At 39.6% G+C, this 21,437-nt stretch overlaps 1 protein-coding gene across 1 annotated transcript in view; it reads left to right on the top strand.

Moving 5' to 3' along the window:
• Window positions 1–16,944, top strand: part of xrcc1 (X-ray repair complementing 1) — a 36,562-nt gene extending 19,618 nt beyond the window's left edge. Inside the window, exons 10-17 of the mRNA XM_088327014.1 lie at window positions 1,223–1,339; window positions 7,965–8,043; window positions 8,110–8,197; window positions 12,468–12,513; window positions 13,188–13,315; window positions 13,391–13,481; window positions 15,364–15,439; window positions 16,430–16,944. Coding sequence (XP_088183140.1) covers window positions 1,223–1,339; window positions 7,965–8,043; window positions 8,110–8,197; window positions 12,468–12,513; window positions 13,188–13,315; window positions 13,391–13,481; window positions 15,364–15,439; window positions 16,430–16,537 — 733 coding nt within the window. The 3' untranslated portion in view covers window positions 16,538–16,944. The remainder of the gene's footprint in view (window positions 1–1,222; window positions 1,340–7,964; window positions 8,044–8,109; window positions 8,198–12,467; window positions 12,514–13,187; window positions 13,316–13,390; window positions 13,482–15,363; window positions 15,440–16,429) is intronic.
• Window positions 16,945–21,437: the final 4,493 nt, after the last annotated feature.

Below are 21,437 nucleotides of genomic sequence, written 5' to 3'. Positions count from 1 at the left end.
AACGTTTCAGACAGCCAATACTCAGGCTGATTGGCCAGTATCCATTGACTTAAGATCTCCAATGCTGATTGGACAATTTATATCATAGCATCTTTCATACAATGTCCTGTGCCTTAACAATCCCTGTCATTTAGCGCATCTACCTAACCATAGAAAAAGCGGAAAATACTGACAATTAATGAAAATGTAACTTTGTTGGACATGTTAAAAGTGGGAAATAGCTTCGAGGCGGTAACGCGGAATCATCGACTTAATGAATCTACTGTCCACTCCATCCATTTGTTTTCTCTCTTTCCCTCTCTCTCTCTGTCGTTAAGGCTTTAATGAAGGTAAGCCACTCAAAAAAATCGATCGACTAATTTAAAATACATACTGTTTAACCTTCAAAACGTAAATGTTTTCTATTTGCTCACTCTTTCTCTCCGTCTATCTAATTTGAAACACTGTTTTGACGTTCAAAATCTAACCGTTTGCCATTTCTTCTTTCTCTCATTTAGTAAGTCTGGTTTAATTAATGTGCCCCCGCCCCCAAAAGGTGCATCAATAATTTGTTTTTCACTTTTCACGGGTGTTTCTGGTCCCCATTAATCGCAAAAAACGAGGGATCTCTGTGTATATGAATATAATATTTATATAATATAAATGTCTGAGGTCTCAGGTTAAAATACACATTTCATGTGCGGATTTTGCATGTTTTCCCCGTGCTTGCGTGGGTTTCTTCCGGGCACTCCAGTTTCCTCCCACATTCCAAAAACATCTCAGCATGTCAGGTTAATTGGCCGGTCCAAATTCTCCCTAGGTCTGAATGAGCGAGGTAGTTGTCTGTCTCTGTGTGCCTTGCGACTGGCTGAAAACCAGTTGAGGGTGTCTCCAGGCTCCCGGCCGAAGATGTCTGGGATGGGCTCCACCAACCCCGCGACCCTGCTGAGGATAAGTGGTGCAGATAATGGGTGGATATACATATATGTATGTACGTGTATATCGACATGTATATAGATATAGTGTATATGTAAGTGTATTCATTCAGTGAAGAAAATGCTCTTGTTGCTTCCAGTCTCAACGATTTTGTCTTCTTTTAAAAGTCATGTTTTGCACTCCCAACATGGCTGTTGTGGGGTTACTCAGCCTGACTTAATGTTGAACAACACCTGGATTGTCATCTAATCGTGCTCTTTTGCACATTTGTGTGTTTGTCTCCCCCACATGTTTCATTAACATCCAGTTGTGCCTTCGCCAACACGCCCAAGTACAGCCAGGTCAAGTCTGCAGGCGGCATGATCGTGCGCAAGGAATGGGTGATGGACTGCCATAAAAGGAAACAGAAACTTTCCTACAAAAGGTAAGCATCAGGCAAATAAACCAAGCCAAAATGGGAAGAATAGAAAATCGGAGTCAGTCATGCTGCGTAAGTATGCTGCATTGTTTATTATTTAAATGCAAAATTCAAGAAATGCAATGATGTGGCCCCCAAAGCGGATTCTTTCAACGCCACGGCTGCGCCTAGAAATTCTGGCTACAAAAGTTATGAACAGAATCCATGACACAGAGCAGCCCTGGCAGTGTCCAACTTCTACAGGAAATGAATCTGACTTACTGGCGGCACTGCGACCAGACTACGGCACCGGTTGTATACGGAAACCTACTGAGGGGTGTAGAGCTGGTCCACTGTTTCACAACCCGGACAAAACCACATTGCTCTTCCTGAATCCGAGATTCGACTTCCTGATGGGCCCTCCTCTCCAACATCCCAGAATAGACCTTTTCAGTGAGGTTGAGAGCAGTCCAATAGCCCTTTTTGAAATGTGGGATCCCCACCCTAGTCAGGCAATCCAGAGGTACTGTCCACGATGTCCACGCAGTGTTGCAGACTTAACATCCAGAGCCTTGATGATGTCCGGGCAGACCTCATCCACCCCTAGGGCCTTGCATCTGAGGAGCTTTTTAACTACCTCAGTGACTTCAGCCCACCTCAGAGTCCTCAGACTCCACTTGAACACAGGAAGATGTGTTGTGGGATTGCGGAGGTCTTCGAAGTATTCTGCCAACCACTTCACAATGTCCCAGATCAAGGTTAGCAGCACCCAGTCTCTACTATACCAAGTGTTGATGGCACACTGCTTTCCCCCCTAAGACACTGGATGGTGAACCAAAATTTCCTTGAAGCTGTATGGAAGTTGCCTTTCATTGCCTCGGCGACTATCAAAGCGGCATTCCGCTTGGCCACCGGAGGCACAGACTACGATCGCCGCCTTGACGATAGAGGCACAGATTATGGTCCACTCAGACTCGATGTCCCCCACCTCCCTTAAGACATGGGAGAAGTTCTGCTGGAGATGGGAATTAAAACTCTTTTGTACCGGAGTTTCCGCACGCTCTGGTCTGCCAGGTCGGACCGACATCTTCCTCCACCATCAGAGGTAATTCAAACTCCCAATGGTGGACTGGACTGCCAACACAGAAGCTCTATGTAGGAAAGGGCAAAGCCGACTTTACTTCTTCAGAAGGCTGGCCTCCTTCAACATCTGCAAAAAGCTCCTGAAAATATTCTATGAGACAGTAGTGGCAAGCGCCCTCTTCTATGCGGCAGCGTGTTGGGGAGGCAGCGTCAAGAAGAAAGATGCCTCTCGTCTCAATAAACTGGCTAGGAAAGCGAGCTCAGTTGTGGGCAAAGAGCTGGACAGCCTAACAACAGTAGCTGAGAGACGAGCACTGAAAAAGCTGAGGTCAATCATGGACAATCCATCGCATCCACTACACAGCATTATCTCCAGACAGAAGAGCAGTTTCAGCGACAGACTGCTGTCACTGTCTTGTACTACGGACAGACTGAAGAGATCTTTTCTTCCTCATGCCATGAGGCTCTTTAACTCCACCCGGCAGAGTAAAGGCCCACATTAAACCACACCACCTACATTGGATATTACCGAATCTTACTGCAATATGTATTCTGTGTAGCACTATTTAGTTACTCTATATAACACTCTACAGTGGGCATTTGCACGTCACACTGGGTATTTGTATATTGCATTCTTTTGGCTTTATTATTGTACTGTTCTCAGCTCAGGGATGCTGCTGGAAATGTGAATTTCCCTTCGGGGATGAATAAAGTATCTATCTATCTATCTGGTCTAAAACACGCAGCAGCAAATTCGATGAAAAGACTACAAAGTCAACTGCGGCTTAGGGAATCATGATGCCAGGTGCACCCTTTTGTTTGTTGTGGACAAGCCGTAACAGGCACAGAAGTGTAGTAACGAAACAGCACCTGGGTTTAGATCAGTGGGGCCGTTCCAAAGTCGATCCTAGGAGGTAATGTTGTTTGTGGGCTTCAAGCGGCTGGCAGAGTCACCCAAAACCAACAAGTCCTGGGTGAGGGGGCAGAGGAATTGAGCTCACAGACAGTTTATGATGAGACAAAAACTTGGAACATGATTTCCCTCGCCCGGACGTGTACTACTGAGGCCCTCCTGTGGCGCCAGACCTGGAGGTGGGGTCCTCTTGTGAGTGGCTGGTGGCCGGGCCTACGCTCACGGGTCCAGCCGGGCTCAGTCCAAAGGTACAATGTTGGTCCCCATTCCTATGGGCTTACCACCTGTGGGAGGGGCCCTAAGGCGTCGGTGCATAGAGAGCCACGAAAGCTGGCTTTTGAGACAAAAATTATCTTTTTACTTATTTTACTATTTATTTTTTTTACATGTTTTGAATTTAAATATTTAGTTTTATTAATTGTGTTTGTGTCTAATGTTGTTTTTATTTCATTTTACATGTATTTTTTATTTATTTTTTATTCCGTTTTTAAAATTTGGCTATTTTTATAAATTTCATTTCATGTTATTTGTTAAGTTTTTTGATTATATTTTTATTTAATTTGATATATTTTCATAATCAATGAATCAGTCGATTATTTTTTCGATTAATCAATGAATCGGAATATCCACCTATATATTCAAATATTTAGGTTTTGGATGGATAGATGACAGTGCACAAAACAAAACATTCTATGATATAAAAAAATTGAAAAGGGGTGTTTGTCACTTAACTTGATGATTTAAGAATAAAGAATACAAAGGGCGCCATTAGCTCAGTTGGTAGAGCGCTCGTCTGGGGATCAAGAGATCGCAGGTTCGATTCCCGGGTCCTCCGTGTTATATGTCGAAGTGTCCTTGGGCAAGACACTGAATCCCTAATGCTCCCAATAAGCAGGTTGGCGCTTTGCATTGCTGCACGGCCGCTATTGGTGTGTGAATCGGTTTCATTGACTTGAAAATCGCTATATAAATGCAGATTATTTCATTTCACTTCACACCTGCAAATATGTAAGATACTCTTATCCTACCACCTTAATCATATTAAATTTGGACTTATCATACAAAACAAAAAAGAAAAATTCATTTCAATTTGTGCATTTTTTTTTATCCACAAAAAATAATCAAAAATGTCAACACTGTCTTGGCGCCCCTCTGTCGGACCAAAAGCGGTACTACAATTCCCATCGTCTCAACGAAATAGTGTGCACTCTTATTTGCATTGATTGATTTCTTGGTGGCTCATAAATCACGTGCTACAACAAATTAATGATCTGATTAGTTGGCAACACTTTTAATCATCAAATTTGTCAATTCGTTGTTGTAGCACTCATATATACACACACCATCCATTGTCTCTGCTGCTTATCCTCACTAGGGTTGTGGGGATGCTGGAGACCATCCCAGCCATCTTTGAGCAGTGCGCAGAAACACGCTGAACTGCTTGCCGGACAGTTGCAGGGATGTGTATATAAATTGTATGTATATGCATATATATATCTTTAAACTGTACCTGTTTTAACTCAGACTTAAAAGTTTGTTTATGATAGCACCAAAATGAACATCGTGATCATTAAATAGCAGTCATATCATACAAAATATGCAGAAACAGTATGAATAACTGCAAATTTGAGATTTTGTAATAAAGCAAAGTTGTTAGGCTCAATTAGAAAAAATAAATAATATTTATAATATATTTTATTTCAAACCACCTTTCAGGACACCCAAGGTCACTTCACACAGAATATAAAGCCATGATATCAATAAAAACAAATATGATAACAAATAATAAATGCAAAAGAAAAAGTAAAAAAGAGGCCATGTGAGGCATTTTATGTTGGATAGGCAAGTCTGAAAAGGTGGGTTTTGATCCCAGAACTGGAATGCATTAAAAGCCTTCGCAAAGCAGCCTGATCATCTGTGTGTTTTGTAAAAACGTATAATTTTGAAAAAAAATGATAGACCCTCGTGATTGGTTTGCCGCCAAAGTTATTTGCGATAATACAATTTTTAAATTACCAAAATCTCTCCTCAACGACAGTGCACCGTTACGCCCCCTCCACCTATTCCCTGCCCCCATTGCTATTGCGCAACACCCGTGCTTTGATGTGGGTACCCTTATTTACCGGCCACATCTGCTATGCTTAATTAAAGCCAGCACTTACTTTGATGGCGTCGAGGGTCCGCGCAAACACTCGACAACCCGAGTGTCTACACTGACGTCACAATACAAGATAACACTAATCCAATATCCTGCACGCTAATTACGCTGTCACACGTACACTGTTATGTGATTTGTCTAAAGATATTCCGGTCACAGGATGCGCTATAGCACCTTCCTTGGTCGTCAATTTTTCAGCACTTCAATCTTAGGTCTGTTTATTTTATTTTTCAGTTTCTTTTATTGCTATTAAGCACTTAAGTTGTGTATTGTGTTTTTTTTTTTCTCATTCAATGCCACACGTTTCAAACAATTTTCATTTTGACTAATTGTTGAAGGTTCACAGAAAATTTACTTCTGTAGGTCGTCGCCCTGGTCAAATAAGACCATGCCTTCCTCTAACTACCAGGTCGGAGGTGATAAGTGTGTGACTTGTAGGAAGACAACTAGACTGTGTCGTAGGAACACCTTTACCACTGCCGCATGGAATATTCGCACCTTGAATCAACAAGGAAAGTTGAAAGAACTCTTCTACAAGATGTAAAGATACTCTTAGGACCTTTTGCATCTATGTGAGACCATATGCAAAGTCTCTGCAGAGATGACAACTGATGAGGTCAATGTACTATAATTGAGGAGCTAACAAGCATGTGTATGGTGTGGGATTCCTTGTGCACAAAAACATCAAGGCCCTCTGTATTAGAATGTTGCCAAATCTCAAGCAGGCTCATCACAATACGCCTCAGTGCCTCGCCGTTCAACATCACAGTCATCCAGACCTATGCATCAACCTTATAATACAGTGACAAAGAAACCGAGAACTTTTATGTCCAGATACAAGACGTCATAGACAAAGCACCAATGAAAGGTGACTGGAACATCGAAATTGGTGCGAATGCTCATTGAGACTTGAAGAAAATATGTGGAACAAGTTCTAACCTACAAACCAATAATGCAGTACAACGGATTCTTGAACTATCTAGCTACAACAACTTGGTGCTGGCAAACACTCTTGGCAACGACAAGAACTCCATAAAATGGACATGGCACCACCCAGATGGAATCCACCACATTCAGGTTGACTACATCATCATCCCATAACGTTTCAAAAGTGGAATCAAGACAGCAAGCACGTGCACATATCCAGGAGCCGATGTAGGAAGCAATCACGACCTGGTCATGATGAACTGGTCATGAGGGTTAAGAAGTAACGGAACCCACAGATAAAGATTGACCTTGAGCGACTGAAAGATCCACTGGTGGTTTAGAGCTCCCATGGCTTTATCGGGGGGAAGTCTTCTCCTTTGCTCGCTTTGGGCAAAGATGTCGAAACCCTGACCACCAAGTTCTCAGAGACGCTGACTGAAGCAGCAAAATAGATTGTAGATAAACACCGGAAGAATATAAGAGCCGTGGGTTACAAATGAAATTCAACAGTGCGACACGATGCAAGAACTAAAAAAGAAATGAACAGCAGCCAACAAGAAAAATAGGGAAAAAATTTAAAAACTTCTCATCTCATTAGCTGCACCGCTTATCCTCAGTAGGGTCGCGGGGGTGCTGGAGCCCATCCCAGCAATCATCAGGCAGTGGGCAGGGGACACCCTGAACTGGTTGCCAGCCAATCGCAGGGCACACAGGGACAGACAACTCGCTCGCTCATTCACACCTAGGGACAATTTGGACCGGCCAATCCACCTGAAATGCTTGTCTTTGGAATATGGGAGGAAACCGGAGTGCCCGGAGGAAACCCACGCAAGCACGGGGAGAACATACAAACTCCGCACAGGAAGTCCGGTAGCTGGATTTGAACCCACACAGGAGGTTCCCAAGACCTTAGAACTGTGCCGCGCTAACCACAGCGCCGGCGTGCTGCGGGAAAAAACTTGTGAGAAGCAAAGAGGAAATTGATCCAGTGCTCGGAGTTAGAAGAGTGCCTCAACAAGAACAATTCAAAGAAAGACTTCCACATTGTAAAATACCTCACACGAAGAAAAGGGGCAAAATTCAGCAGCATGTAGGACGAGGCACGGAATAAGCACACTGAAAAAAGGAAATTATGTATAGATGGACAAAATATTGCTCCAAACTCTACAACCGGTCTTTAAGAATTCCGGCCCAGGTGAAGACTTCCCTATCCTCAGAGAAGAAGTAGAGAAGAGACAGCAACTAACTTGATAAAGAACGGAAAGTCTCCAGGAATCGAACAAATCCCATCACAACTCATACAAAATGGTGGTAGGCAAACTATAGACATCTAGAAAAATATTTGCAGAAAGATCTAACAAATTGGAAAGTGGCCATCTGCTTGGACAAAATCTATAGTAATTATGCTACTAAAGAAAGGGAACCTTCAACTCGTTTTTTTTTTTTGTTTTTTTTAATTTTTGTATCTTTGTTTTTTTTAACACCAAACATGCTTGACACTGAGTGAGTTGAGTGTTACAGGCTTTTAATCATCCTGCCACTTTTTCCGTTTTCATTTGTGTACATGACAGTTATTTGATGGATGGTGCCGAGTCAAGCACGGAAAGCGAACCAAGTGACGAGAGTGAGGAGGAGGAAGTTAGCGTAAAGGTATATTTTCTGGTGACAAAAGATCTAAATCGACTATGATGTTTATCTGAACTGCGTGTCTTTCAGACGCCGCAGAAGCGGCAAAAAACGCAGACTCCCAAAAAGGAAGCAGTTGATGAGTACAATGACTCTACTGATGTGGACAAGGAATTAGGTTAGTGAAAATATTAGAATTTAATCGTTTCATTCCCTGGTGTATTTTTAATGGGGGAAAATAATTTTTGATTTCTCTAATTTACATTGAGGACTAAAATACAATGACATGGTGATATTTTTGACTCAACCCCATTATTTACCCTTTCCCTACCCCATCATCCTTATCTTTGATCAGTGCAACGATTGCTTTCTAGGAATTAGGATTGTACTTCTTTTGTAACTTAATCACTTTAAGATGAGCTTGTTGTGAATTGACATGTGCGACAATTGTATATTTCTATTGTAACTTTTGGTTCTCTTTTTATCTTTACTCCACTCACTTTAAAACAGTAATACTAGAATGGTAAGTGGGTGTTTCTAGAGTGAAGCTAGGCTGCCCCTGAGTTGACTTTGGTAAACAGGGCTTGTGTCTGTCACTTCTTCCAGTGCTACCAAATACTATGATTCTTCCATAGTTTACAATGCCAGTTTACAGCAAATTACAGTATACATATTTTTATGGAAAATATGAAAATCAACCACTGCTCATTTTTGTATCGAGAATGTTGGCTGTTCCTCGGTTATTCATGGTGAATTATTGCTATGTGCTGAACATTTGCCGTAAAAGCAGGTTTGTACATCGTCTTAGAACCAATTTTGACTTAAAATTTGCGCATTCAAAATCTGAAAATTCTCTTTACCCATTCTGAATTGGAATTTTTGATGTCTGGCAGCTCTGTACCTTACTGTATGCTTTCGAGAGAATTTGGAATTTCTTGCAGTCATCATAAATGCGGGTTGCTAGCGTAAGGAGTATATTTTAGGGGAAGGGTTAGTTATGGGATTGAGCTTTTATCTGAGGCTCAACATACAGCCACGATCTAATGTCAGGCCGTGCTTAGCTACAGTAAAGTTCAACTGAGAGTGGTATCAAGACTTAGATACAAGCACACTTAGCCCCTTTTTTTATCTGTTCGCTGTCTGCAAAATTGGGTTAATTTCAGCAAAATTATCTTATATGCACAAGTGGTGGTTGACACTTGACCCACCTTGTTGTCACCTTTTCGAAACCCTCTAAAGAGCACAAAAAGCATGGCGGGCACGATGACCGTGACAGGACTTGGGCATGATTCTCATTTCTATGTTAATTCCGGACCACGAGTGAAGCGGTCGTGAATGTGCAATAAAAAAGCTTGCAAGTGGTATGGCATTTTAATTAGCCCTCAATGGTCCCTGTTAGCGGCTGCCTTTGCGCTGTCATTCTCGCTTTCTGTTCTTTTTCCTCAGCTTGAGCCGCAACTTTACAATATGTCATTAATTCTCTGACACGGGAGACTTCCCTGCATAAAACATGGATCTTCCTTATCGGCTGGTAGAAATAAGAAAATATTGAATTTGGGGGTCTCTTTCAGTGGCTCTTTTCCGCTTTTCTGTACTGTTTTAAAATGTATTTTATTTGAAGTTGGTTCTTAGTACTCGGGTAATTCATTCTTCAAAAGGAAAAGCTTTGAAGTAGGGTGCATCATTTTAGGTGTCCTTAAAAATTGAAGGTAGAATATATATATATTTTTTTTTTGGAGTGTTCACAATGCCCAACTGAGTTCAAAGAGCCTTTATAAAAACACTCCACTGCACCCATCTGCTTTTATCTTATTTTTATCAGCTATTTAGGATTCACAGCACATAAGGAAGCAGGAATGTGGGGAGGGGAAGTGGAGAGTGATGTCATGCTAGTTCATGCTGTTTTTTGTTGGTGTAGCATCAAAATGCTGAACGTAAGAAAAATACAGTCCGATACTGTCCATTATCTGAGGGCTTCAAAAGATAAAGTGGCATTAAGACATTTGTGATCTTCTAACTTCTGTTTCACTGTTTTAAATACTAATCTCTAATAGGGCTTGCTATTTAATCAAATAAAATTGATTAATTCATTACAAATCAACGATTTTTAAAATTTGCTAAATCGAGTCTTCAAATGTTTTTTTAAATTACTTAAAGCCGGTGTGATTACTGAGGATTAGTTGCTGACTACTAAATTGTGGTATTGGGGCAACATATAGGCTATTATATTTGTATGAGTGTGTGTGTGTATGTATATATATATATATATATATATATATATATATATATATATATATACAGGACTGTCTCAGAAAATTAGAATATTCTGATTAAGTTATTTATTTTCTGTAATGCAATTAAAAAAACAAAAATGTCATACATTCTGGATTCATTACACATCAACTGAACTATTTCAAGCCTTTTATTATTTTAATATTGCTGAATTTGGCTTACAGCTTAAGAAAACTAAAAAATCCTATCTCAAAATATTAGAATATCATGAAAAAGTATACAAGTAGGCTATTCAACTAATCACCTGAATCATCTAATTAACTCGAAACACCTTGCGAGGGTTTCCTGAGCCTTAAAAACACTCAGCTTGGTTCAGTAAACTAAATCACAAGTATGGGGAAGACTGCTGATCTGACTGCTGTCCAGAGGACCATCATTGATACCCTCCATCAGGAGGGTAAGACACAAAAATAAATTTCTCAAAGAGCAGGCTGTTCACAGAGTGCAGTTTCAAAGCATATCCACAAAAAGTCTGTTGGAAGGGAAAAATGTGGCCGGAAACGCTGCACAACCAAGAGAGATGACCGCAGCCTTAACAAAATTGTGAAGAAGAGCCGCTTCCAGAATTTGGGGGAGCTTCAAAGACAGTGGGCTGAAGCTGGAGTCCAGGTATCAAAAGCCACAGTTCACAGACGTGTCCGGGTAATGGCCTACAATAGCCGTAATCCCATGGTCAAGCCACTTCTGAACTCAAGACAACGGAAGAAGCGTCTGACTTGGGCTATGGAGAAGAAGCACTGGACAGTTGCAGAGTGGTCCAAAGTCCTCTTTTCAGACGAAAGCAAGTTTTGCATTTCATTTGGAAGTCAAGGCGCCAGAGTCTGGAGAAAGCCTGGAGAGGAGCAAAATCCAAGTTGCTTGAAATCCAGTGTGAAGTTCCCACAGTCAGCAATGGTTTGGGGAGCCATGTCAGCTGCTGGTGTTGGTCCACTGTGTTTCATCAAGTCCAGAGTAAATGCAACTGTGTACCAAGAGATTTTAGAGCACTACATGCTTCCATCTGCTGAAAAGCTCTATGGAGATGAGGATTTCATTTTCCAGCATGATCTGGCACCTGCCCACAGTGCCAAAACCACCAGTAACTGGTGCACTGACCATGGCATCACTGTCCTTGATTGGCCTGCTAATTCCCCTGACCTGAACCCCATCGAGAATTTGTGGGGTATAGTTAAGAAGAAGATGAAAGACACCAGACCTACAAATGCAAATGAGCTGAAGGCCGCTATCGAAGCATCCTGGGCATCAATAACACCTCAGCAATGCCACAGGCTGATTGCCTCCATGCCACGCCGGATTGATGCAGTAATCCGTGCAAAAGGATTCCCAACCAAGTACTGAGTGCATCAATGGACATTTTCAAATGTTTGATTTAGTTTTGCTGTTATAAAATTATTTTTTTACTTGGTCTGAGGAAGTATTCTAATATTTTGAGATAGGATTTTTGAGTTTTTTTCAGCTGTAAGCCAAAATCAGCAATATTCAAATAATAAAAGGCTTGAAATAGTTCAGTTGATGTGTAATGAATCCAGAATGTATGACATTTTTGTTTTTTTTAATTGCATTACAGAAAATAAAGAACTTTATCACAATATTCTAATTTTCTGAGACAGTCCTGTATATATATATATATATATATATATATATATATATATATAATTTCTGTCAGAACTAATATATTGAAATTGCATAAAAGATGATTTAAAATCAGTTGTTTTTGCATGCACATCTTTCAAATATATAGATATTTTTTAATCTTTTTAACTTTCCCTGAATAAATGATCAAATTTATATTTTACCCACCTCCTTTCAAAATGTAACACGTGCTTTACGATTGCTGAAATCCATTAATTATTACCATCTGCTGCTGAGACTGTATGTAGTCACATAGAGTAGAATTGTTATCATGCCAGCTGGCTGTTAAAATTGCTGGACATGTTGCTGGGCTGCTACGCGTCGCGATACCAGACATCAAATTAAAAAGGATAAAAAATGAGCATCTGCTGGCTGTGGTCATTAATATGGGTGGACTAAGTCAAGCAGTAGTAAATCAGACATAACTTGTATTTACAATCATGTAAGGTACATTGTGTACGAATTCTAGTACTGGTTTATACTGTATACGTATGAGAGTGGCTTAATCTATAAACACTATACAGGTGCTGATGACGATTCTGCTGCTGACACAGAAGATGAACTTCAAAGGTAAACCCACACACACAAGACCTTAGATAGGGCAGATAAATGATCTAATAGTTCAGTTGCATTTTTCCTCTCTCCAAATAGCAAATGATTCGAACGATTCCATTTATTTTTACAATTTGCAATATACAATACAAATATTATGTCTACTTTGCTGTAAGGGATACATTAATGACGTTTTTTTTTGTGTGTTTTTTTTCCGCAATTTAATTCGCCACCTGGTTGATTCATTGATAAAAGGCTAAATTTAATTCAGACACTCAATAAAATACATCTCTGGCATAAAACATGACACACATATGAAAATCATCAATTTTTTGATTACAAATGAACATTTGGAGTTTTAAATCTTACACTGCCAGGGGGTCTGGTCACTTCATGTAGATATAGGGCCCTGGTGTGCGTGTTTTATGTGCATTAGGAAAAAGGAAAGGTTTTGTGAATGAATGGTGGGTCTTTCATTGTGTTGGCAGAGTCAGTGGTTGGAAAAGGTGAGGAAAAATGCACCTGTGGCAGTGTGGCCCGCTACACATATATGCCTATTCATCCGATAGGATCATTGCAACTGTGTTTCTAACCAAAACAGCAACTCAATGCAAGACTGACAGACAATAACAACAGCTTAAAGTATCTATGTACCCGCAATTTGTTCAAAAACAATCTTGTTTTTGTTTCAGAGTGGAGAGTGAAAATAGGCAGAAGATAAAAAAGGAAGTAAAGCAGGAGGAAGATCCCTACGCCGGCTCCACGGACGAGAACACAGATGCTGAGCAAGAGCAGGATTATCCTATTCCTGAACTGCCAGGTATAATCCCTCATCGCTTGCCCAAAAGCCGTTCTGATTCAGTCGGGATCTGCTTTTGTTTTTGCTTCCTTGCAGACTACCTGGACGGGAAGCACTTTTTCCTCTACGGGAAGTTCCCCAACAATGAGAGGAGACTCCTTACACGATACATCACTGCCTTTAACGGGTAGGCACGTTTACTTGTATTGTGCACTCTCAGCCAATTGAATTTAATGAGGTGGTCAAAAAAATACTCTAATCCATTTCAGGTCACGGCTGTAGATTATACGACACCTTCTCAGAAATTGGTGTGAAAAAGGCTGAACCTTTATAATAGAGTTTCAAGACAAGTACAGAATTTTAAACTGTATAGTTGGACTTTGAAGCATTGCCCACCATCCACTTAAACGCTTCCTCTGGCATGTGTTATAATATTTTTCATATACTGTAGAACTTTTTTATAATATTCAATGGTGAAACTTTGATTTTTTTTTTTTAATATATTTTCCCCTTCTCTTTTCCCATTGTAATTTACCAACAGGATAAGTGGTTAAGAAAATGGATGGATTGATGGATGGATTTTATTGAATCCTCTTAAACTGCAGCCAAAAGTTTTTCGAAATGCACCCGATTTTATGGTTTATTGTTTCTCAGCACAAGGATGCTGCTGGAAATGTGATTTTCCCTGCGGGGATGAATAAAGTATCTATCTATCTATCTATCTATCTATCTATCTATCTATCTATCTATCTATCTATCTATCTGACCCATTAGATGTGTTTTTCCCTGTACGAAGCAGCATCATAGATTTGTTCTTTCATTCAGTACCAAAAGTAAAGCAATTTGTTATTAACTATTTTTATAGGAAATACCTAGGATTAATTTTTGTTTTGTGTTTGCTGTTTTAACCTTGATGCGGTGCAGAAAGCGGAGCAAAAACAGTTTTTCCCCTTTTTTCCTATTAAACAACAATACAATCTATGAAACCGGGACAAATAGGCATTTTCACATATAAATTTATGAAATGGAATCGAACTTGATACAGCTGAACAAGCAAGCCGCAAGGGCCTGACGAGAGCCAGTGAGTCAGTGTATAAAACTGTTGGCCACTTAAAATAGTTGGTGGGCCACGAACAGCCCGTTTGCCGTAGTTTGGAAAGATCTATTTTGAAGGGGATTCAAGCAGTTGAAGTTGAAACCAGGGTGTTTTTAAGGTGCTTACGTAATATTATGTTCCCGCTTACAAGATTCGTATGGGTGCTTGAACTCCTTGAAATTGCTTGAATTTTAATGGTCTGTTTTCAAGGATTGAAAAGTGTTTGAATTTTGGGTGAAGCACTTGTAAGTACTTGAAATCGTTGTAACATTTCTGCTTCGTTGAACATTGCTTCTTTTAATCTGTTTGTATCGACACAATATTTCCGTTTACTCTTAAAATGATTCCCTATATGGAAGTTAGCGCTTCCCTTTTAAACCTTTTTCATAATGAGGGCCTGGTCTTGCTAGTTTTATTTAAACACAGAGTCGAAGTTACATTAAATTTGCGTCTTCGTCGGCACATATATTCTATCCGTCTCATTCGTACCTTGCTCAGGCACCCCTGGCGGACGTGAGAAAAAATGCATAAATTAGCCGCATCATTGCATAAGCCGCAGGTTTAAAAGCTTGTGGAAAAGTTGCGGCTTATAGTCTGAATTTTCAATTATATTAGTGATTTACTCGAGCTATAAATCCTATGTCTTGATAGATGCACACGCACGATTCAAATCATTGCAGGCATATTTGTGGATTTGCAAAATACATGTTTCACACCAGATGTCTTCTTTTATTGCTACTGGAGAAATTGGAAAATTTGGCTTTGAAAGTCCCTAAAAGGAGGCGTGAATTTGGCAATGAACAAACAGAAAACCCTCCGCCTACCTCTCACCAGAAAACAATTTTCTTTAATTGCTTTTTTTATGCATCTAGCTGCACTTGTAGTATAGTGGGTACATGATGAATTGTACTGCAGACTTAAATGTATTGCATCAACGGTTTTATCTTATTTTGCCTTTGCCTCCACTCAACAGCGTGCTGGAAGACTATATGTCCGACAAGGTTCACTTTGTGGTGACCGGCGAAGGGTGGCACGACTCTTTCGAAGACGTGAGTTGAATTCATCCTTTGGATTTGTACAGACATAGAAATCTTGATCACAGGTAACATAGGTAATTATAATCATAAAAATGATAATGTAATCAGCATTTAGGGTTCTTTTCTTATGGAAGCAACTAGCCCCACTAAGTTTGTTCCAGTCCTTTTGTCTTTACGCCATATCCCTGAATAAATCTATTTCAGCGATTTCCAGGCTAAAATACATTAATAATATTTCTCTCTCTCGCTATCTATCTATCTATCTATCCATCTATCTATCTGATGGCCAAAAAGTACTACTAATAAACATTTGTTGTTGTTCTTTTGGCAGTCTTGTCCCCAGTGTCCCTTTAACAACCCCCCCCCCTTTTTTTTTTTTTTCTTTAAATATTTTTCATGAATGCTTACTGTGCTCAAGGCCAACATTCAAGTAGCTGGCCACATTCATCTGCACTAGTTTTTTTCATGTTATCGGGATAGTTATCAAATTTCATGGAAAAACACTTCTGATTTATCCCTTTTGCAATTTGAGTTTTTCAATGTATATTATCAATGTTTTGTGTTAAAAGAGGTATATAATACAGAGATCACGGTTTTCGTGGTTAATGCAGACTAGTACACCCACAAAAAGTGAAAGTCTGCAAAGTAGTGTTGCACTTTTTGGGGGGAGACTTGCAGACCTAGAGAGAGAGAGAGAACGAGAGAACCAACTACAAGATAGAAAGATGCATCGTTTAATCAGCTTGAGGAAAGGAGCGGCACATGGTCTCTTCTCAGCGATATGTAGAAGAAAGCAGTGCAGGTATACGGTCACAGTACAGTATGAAAGAAACTATTATATGAATTGGCCAATCAGCATCGCAGATCTCATATGTCAAGAGGTGCTGGCCACGTTCCTTTGTGGTACAGAAGGCATTCGTTTGTTTTTTGTTTTTTCCCTCCATCTTTTTTTTTTAGATTGAATGGCACATCCCTGAATAAAACAATTTCACAAATTTCCAGGCGCTAATGGACAACGGCAACCTGAACTTCGTCAAGCCGGCTTGGGTCTTTGCCATCAACCAGCGTCAGAAGCTGCTGCCCTACCAGCCGTACACTGTCGTGCCGTGAAAAAGGCCATTTTCACATTCTTTGCTCTTGATTTTTTTGTTCTTTTTCACGCTTGTTTTTGTTACTTTTAAACCGTTGTTGTTGAGGATCAGTCAGATCAGCATCAAACACTTGATTTGGCCCGGGCTCCGGTTACCTTATCTGGAAGAGTCCTCACAGATGCGACCGGCGGCACCGATGAGCCTTTTTATGAAGCTGCTCCGGTCAGATTAAAGGTTGAGGTTTATCCACAACGTTTTTCATCCCCTCTTTTATTTTGTCGGAGAGGGCAGCTGAAGGTTTATATTAGAATTTTTCTTAACACAGTTTGTGCGCTATCGCTCGTCAGAAAGTCAACATGACCTCCACTGTCTTTATAAACAGTTCGACCTGATAAATAAAGTAGATTTGGAATGAAAAATTGAAAATATTGTCGCTGTGTGCTGAATTGAAACTTTGGAGACGCGAAATATTGTTGTCATGAGGTATTTATGTGAAAAGAATCTCGATTTTTACGTGGATTTTTTTATAAATTTGGGTTGACTTCCTGAGAATTTTTAGGGTTTTTTTTTTTTTTTTTTTTGAGGTATTTTTTATTTTTCTGGTTGTTGCATCCTTTTTCATTTATGTATGACCAGTTTATTTTGTGGGATCTTCCATTTATATTTTTTCATGTTTAAGTTTTGAATGTTTTTGTCTATTTTTTTTACAGGTATAGTTTTTTTTTTTTTGCTGGATTTCGTCAGTGCAGGTCTTTTTTCCATCATTTTTTAGGTTATTTTAGCATTCTTTTATATTGATTTTTTTTATCATTTTTTTGTTTGGAAGAGTGCTTTTTGTTTATTCCGGGTTTTTGGAGTGGATTTTGTCAGTGCATATGTTTTCCTTTTTTTTCATTATTTCATGTTTTATGTCTTTTTGGATCTTTTATGACGTAACATTTATATTTTATTTTTAAGTTGGGAATAGTGTTTTCTTGCAGGTTTTTCCATTTTGATTGGGTTTTCATTGCAGATCTCTCTTTTCATTATTTTGTGTGATTATGCAGATTATGTTTGGATCTTCTATGATATTTTATATTAATTTTTTTATCTCTTATTTTAAGTCAAACATTGTGTTATTTGTCTATTTGTTGCACTATCTTTGTTTTTTTATGTGATTTGTTACTGCAGATCTTTTCCCTTTTTCATTATTTTGTGTCTGTAGGATTTTTCAGTGTTCACGGTTTATGTCTGTGTAGATCTTTTTCTTTGTCATTATTTTATGTGATTTTGCATATTTAGAGATCTGTACTCTTTTATTTTTATTTTATGTGTTTTATCTTTATGTTAGGAATAGTTTTTATCTTTTTTTTCTTCCACAGGATTTTTCTGTTTTTGCTGGATTTCGTCAGTGCAGATATTTTCCCTTATTATGTCTACAGTTGTCTTCAGCTTCCATTTCTAAATGAACTCCCCAGAGGCCTGTGCAGGTTTACAGCACTTGTTTGTGAGGATTAGGAAGACTCTTCAAGATGGAACAAAAAGCGGGCTGGAGAGATAGATAGATAGATAGATAGATAGATACTTTATTCATCCCCGAAGGGAAATTCACTTTTCCAGCAGCATCCCTAAGCTGAGAACAATCGAAAATAACTGAGAACAATCGAAAATAACACGGGAGCTGCTGGAGTGGCTGGCTTCTTGTTAGTGATCAAACATTGCTTGGCCCTATATGACTTTTTTATGACCCAAGAGGAACTTTGTTTTAACTTTTAACATACTACATTGTTATTTAACTTGATGGTCAGGGGTCGCCTTATATTTTAGATTAGAGCTACATTTTTGCTACTGATACAGCGCGAAGGGTCACCATTTTTTCATATTAGTACAATATTGTTACTGTGTTATTATTATTGCCATGTTGTATTCATTGGAAGGGTTGAATTGGGCTCCGTCAACCACTAAAACATCATGCCAGTTAGAAATCACATTTTCTGGAAAATGACAATGGCCCCTTACTGGTGAGCTTTTTTTTTTTTTTTTTTTCAGAACTAAGGTGTTCTTAGGGGGCTATCTGGTTACCCCTGCTTTATGGGCTATTCAATTTGCAGTTTCTGGCTATACAAACCGGAATTTATGTGGTTTTGGTTTTCTCAAACTAGTTTTATATGACAATGGAAGGCGAGATTACTGTCGAGGATGACACCCTAGCTCTTGACTTTAAGGGAGGGGGAAACTAAGGAGCTTTCAATGGAGAGAAAGCGTCAACTTTAGAGAAGAGTGGATTTGGGGCCAATGAGAAGTAATTCAGTTTTACTGCTGTTAATTTTTAATAAGTTTACAGTGAACCATTATTTGATTTCAGGTAGGGAGGAAATGAGAGAGGTACATCACTGAGTTCTTAAAGGACAGAAAGCAACACATTTGAGGTCCCTAAACTTTCCTGGACTCACCATTTCCGTTTGCTCAACATCATCCTGGATCCTTATCCATGATGATACTATTATAAAATGAAGGAAAAATGAATGATCTTTAGGGCATGGTTCCCCATGGCTCGAAAGTTTTTTTTTAAAACTGATTGTCATGAGCACCTTGATCTTCTAGTGTGATATACATTGTTAAAAGAGCAACTTGTCTTATCGCTAGGTTATTCACACAGTTCACGGTTCAGCCATCCCTTAAATGCCTGGGGTGTTGGGGCACCACTGTGGATACAACTCTGGACAGCTCGCTCCACTGCTGACAATTCCTGGCCTGAATATGGGTTGTGGCAAAGTTGGCGTATGACCAATCCTTGATGTTTTTGGCTCAGTTCTCTCTCGGTCTTCCGCTCCTGCCCCCTTTGGTAGCGATTCCGGTGAAATCTTCAGCAAAACGGAGGTTAGTCATATTATTTCATTACTGACTGCACCTTCGTGTTTGTGATCATCTCTGGGATGATGTAAACAGGTTGTACTTTTTAAGGTTAATAGGGTTATGATAGGCTCAATCAACTGCTTAAACATCTGCCTTGTACAAGGGCACTGAGTGATTTAAATATATACATTACTGGCTTTATTTTTTCTTTTAATTTGGAAGGATTGATCATGTTTTTAAAGACTCTGATCATATTATGGTGAATAAGGGGCTGTGCCGAAAGCCAAAGCTCTTGATTTACCAGTTGTATGTTCCTATCATCTTCGGTTACGAACTGTTGGATGTGATCGAAAGGGCAAGATTCCGAATACAAGGGACTGAAATTGTTTTTCTCCGCATGGTGACCGCCAGCTCCCTCAGAAATATTGTGAGAAGCTCTGTCATCCAGGCGAGACTTAATGTAAGGACGCTTCTTCTACCCGTTGAGAGGAGGCACTTGAGGTGGCTCAGAAATCTGATAAGGATGTCTCCTGGTCACCTCCTTAGTGAGGTGTTCCTGGCATGTCTCACTGGCGGGGGGCCCTGAAGATAATCAACGTTAGAAAACGACATCCAGCCTGGCAAAGGAAACCCTGAGATCTTGTGAGACAAGCTGGACAAAGTAGTTGGAAGGTCTGGGCCTCCTTGTTAAGGCTGCTGCCCCTGTGACCCGACCCCGGAAAGCAGAACATAGATAAATGGATTGAAACATCAAATGAATACAGCAGGTAAATACTTCATTCAAATATGTGGATAAAAATGAATAATGTGACTATTAAATACAACTAATATAACTGGAAAACTCATGCAGTGACTACATATTAAGTTACACATCTTAATAATCCAACAATACAAATGTAGATTTATTTACATGTTGTATTTCATTTTATTCATTGTTTTTGTTAATTTCTTCAACATTTTAAATATGAATTTGTTTTAGCATTTTTGAGGAGCTACTCCAAGAAACAGAAAAACAAATTCATTAGCTGATTTCTTAACAATTGTAAGTATATGGATATAATATGTAATTTAAACTCCTTTTAAGCACCCTTTGCCGTGTCACAGAAACAGTTGCTATGGAACTAAAAAATGCAGCCATAGCCACTGGTAAGTGCGTGTTGGTTAAAATAGGCTCAATCAATCACAAAAAAATGCCAGTTCGAAAACAAATTTCCTATCAACCACCACCAGTGAGCCAGTGTCATAAAAATGTTGTGGGCTACTCAGCTGTTCATAAGGGGTTATTTGGTACTCCTTTCTTTATGGGTTGAAAATTATTGCATTTAACTCATAATTCAAGTCATGTTTATTTGTGACACTCTTAATCACAAGGAGTCTCAAAGGGCAGCACAAACTATTCCAGACTACAGACTTTTATTACACCAGCCATTGATCTAAAATCTACATGAGGGCAAGGAAACACTCAAAAACCTCAGCATCATTAGAATAGAGAAAGTTTTAGAAGAGATCCCTTCCAGAATGACCAATCTGCGATGGATGTTGCAGTAACAAACAATAAAATTAAAATAATTAAAGTATAATATAAATATCGAATAAAATGGATTACCAGGTTGTGATGGATATAGCATTAACAAACATGCATCCAGCTATTATCTGCGCCGCTTAGCCTCAGTAGGGTCACGGGGGTGCTGGAGCCCATCCCAGTTATCTTCGGGCAGTGGGCAGGGGACACCCTGAACTGGTTGACAGCCAGTCGCAGGGCACACAGAGACAGACAACTCACTCGCTCATTCACACCGAAGGACAACTTGGACCGGCCAATTAACCTGAAAAGCATGCTTTTCGAATGTGGGAGGAAACCGGAGTGCCCGCAGGAAACCTACACAAGCATGGGGAGAACATGCAAACTCCACACAGTAAGGTTTGATCCCCTGACCTCAGAACTTTGCCGCGGATACGCTAACGACTGCTCCGCCGTGCTTCCCCATTAACAAATAATACACAGTTATTATCAACATGAAATATTGGTTTTTCATGTTCTATAGAATATAAGTATGTTTTAAGCCTAGATTGAAACCGTTCCA

Source organism: Urocampus carinirostris, chromosome 2 (genome assembly GCF_059441175.1).
Source record: "Urocampus carinirostris isolate Australia breed hairy pipefish chromosome 2, RoL_Ucar_1.0, whole genome shotgun sequence".
In the NCBI taxonomy this organism is placed as follows: Eukaryota; Metazoa; Chordata; class Actinopteri; order Syngnathiformes; family Syngnathidae; genus Urocampus; species Urocampus carinirostris.
Note: the sequence above shows the minus strand (reverse complement) of the source record. Positions and strands in the feature narration are given on the sequence as shown.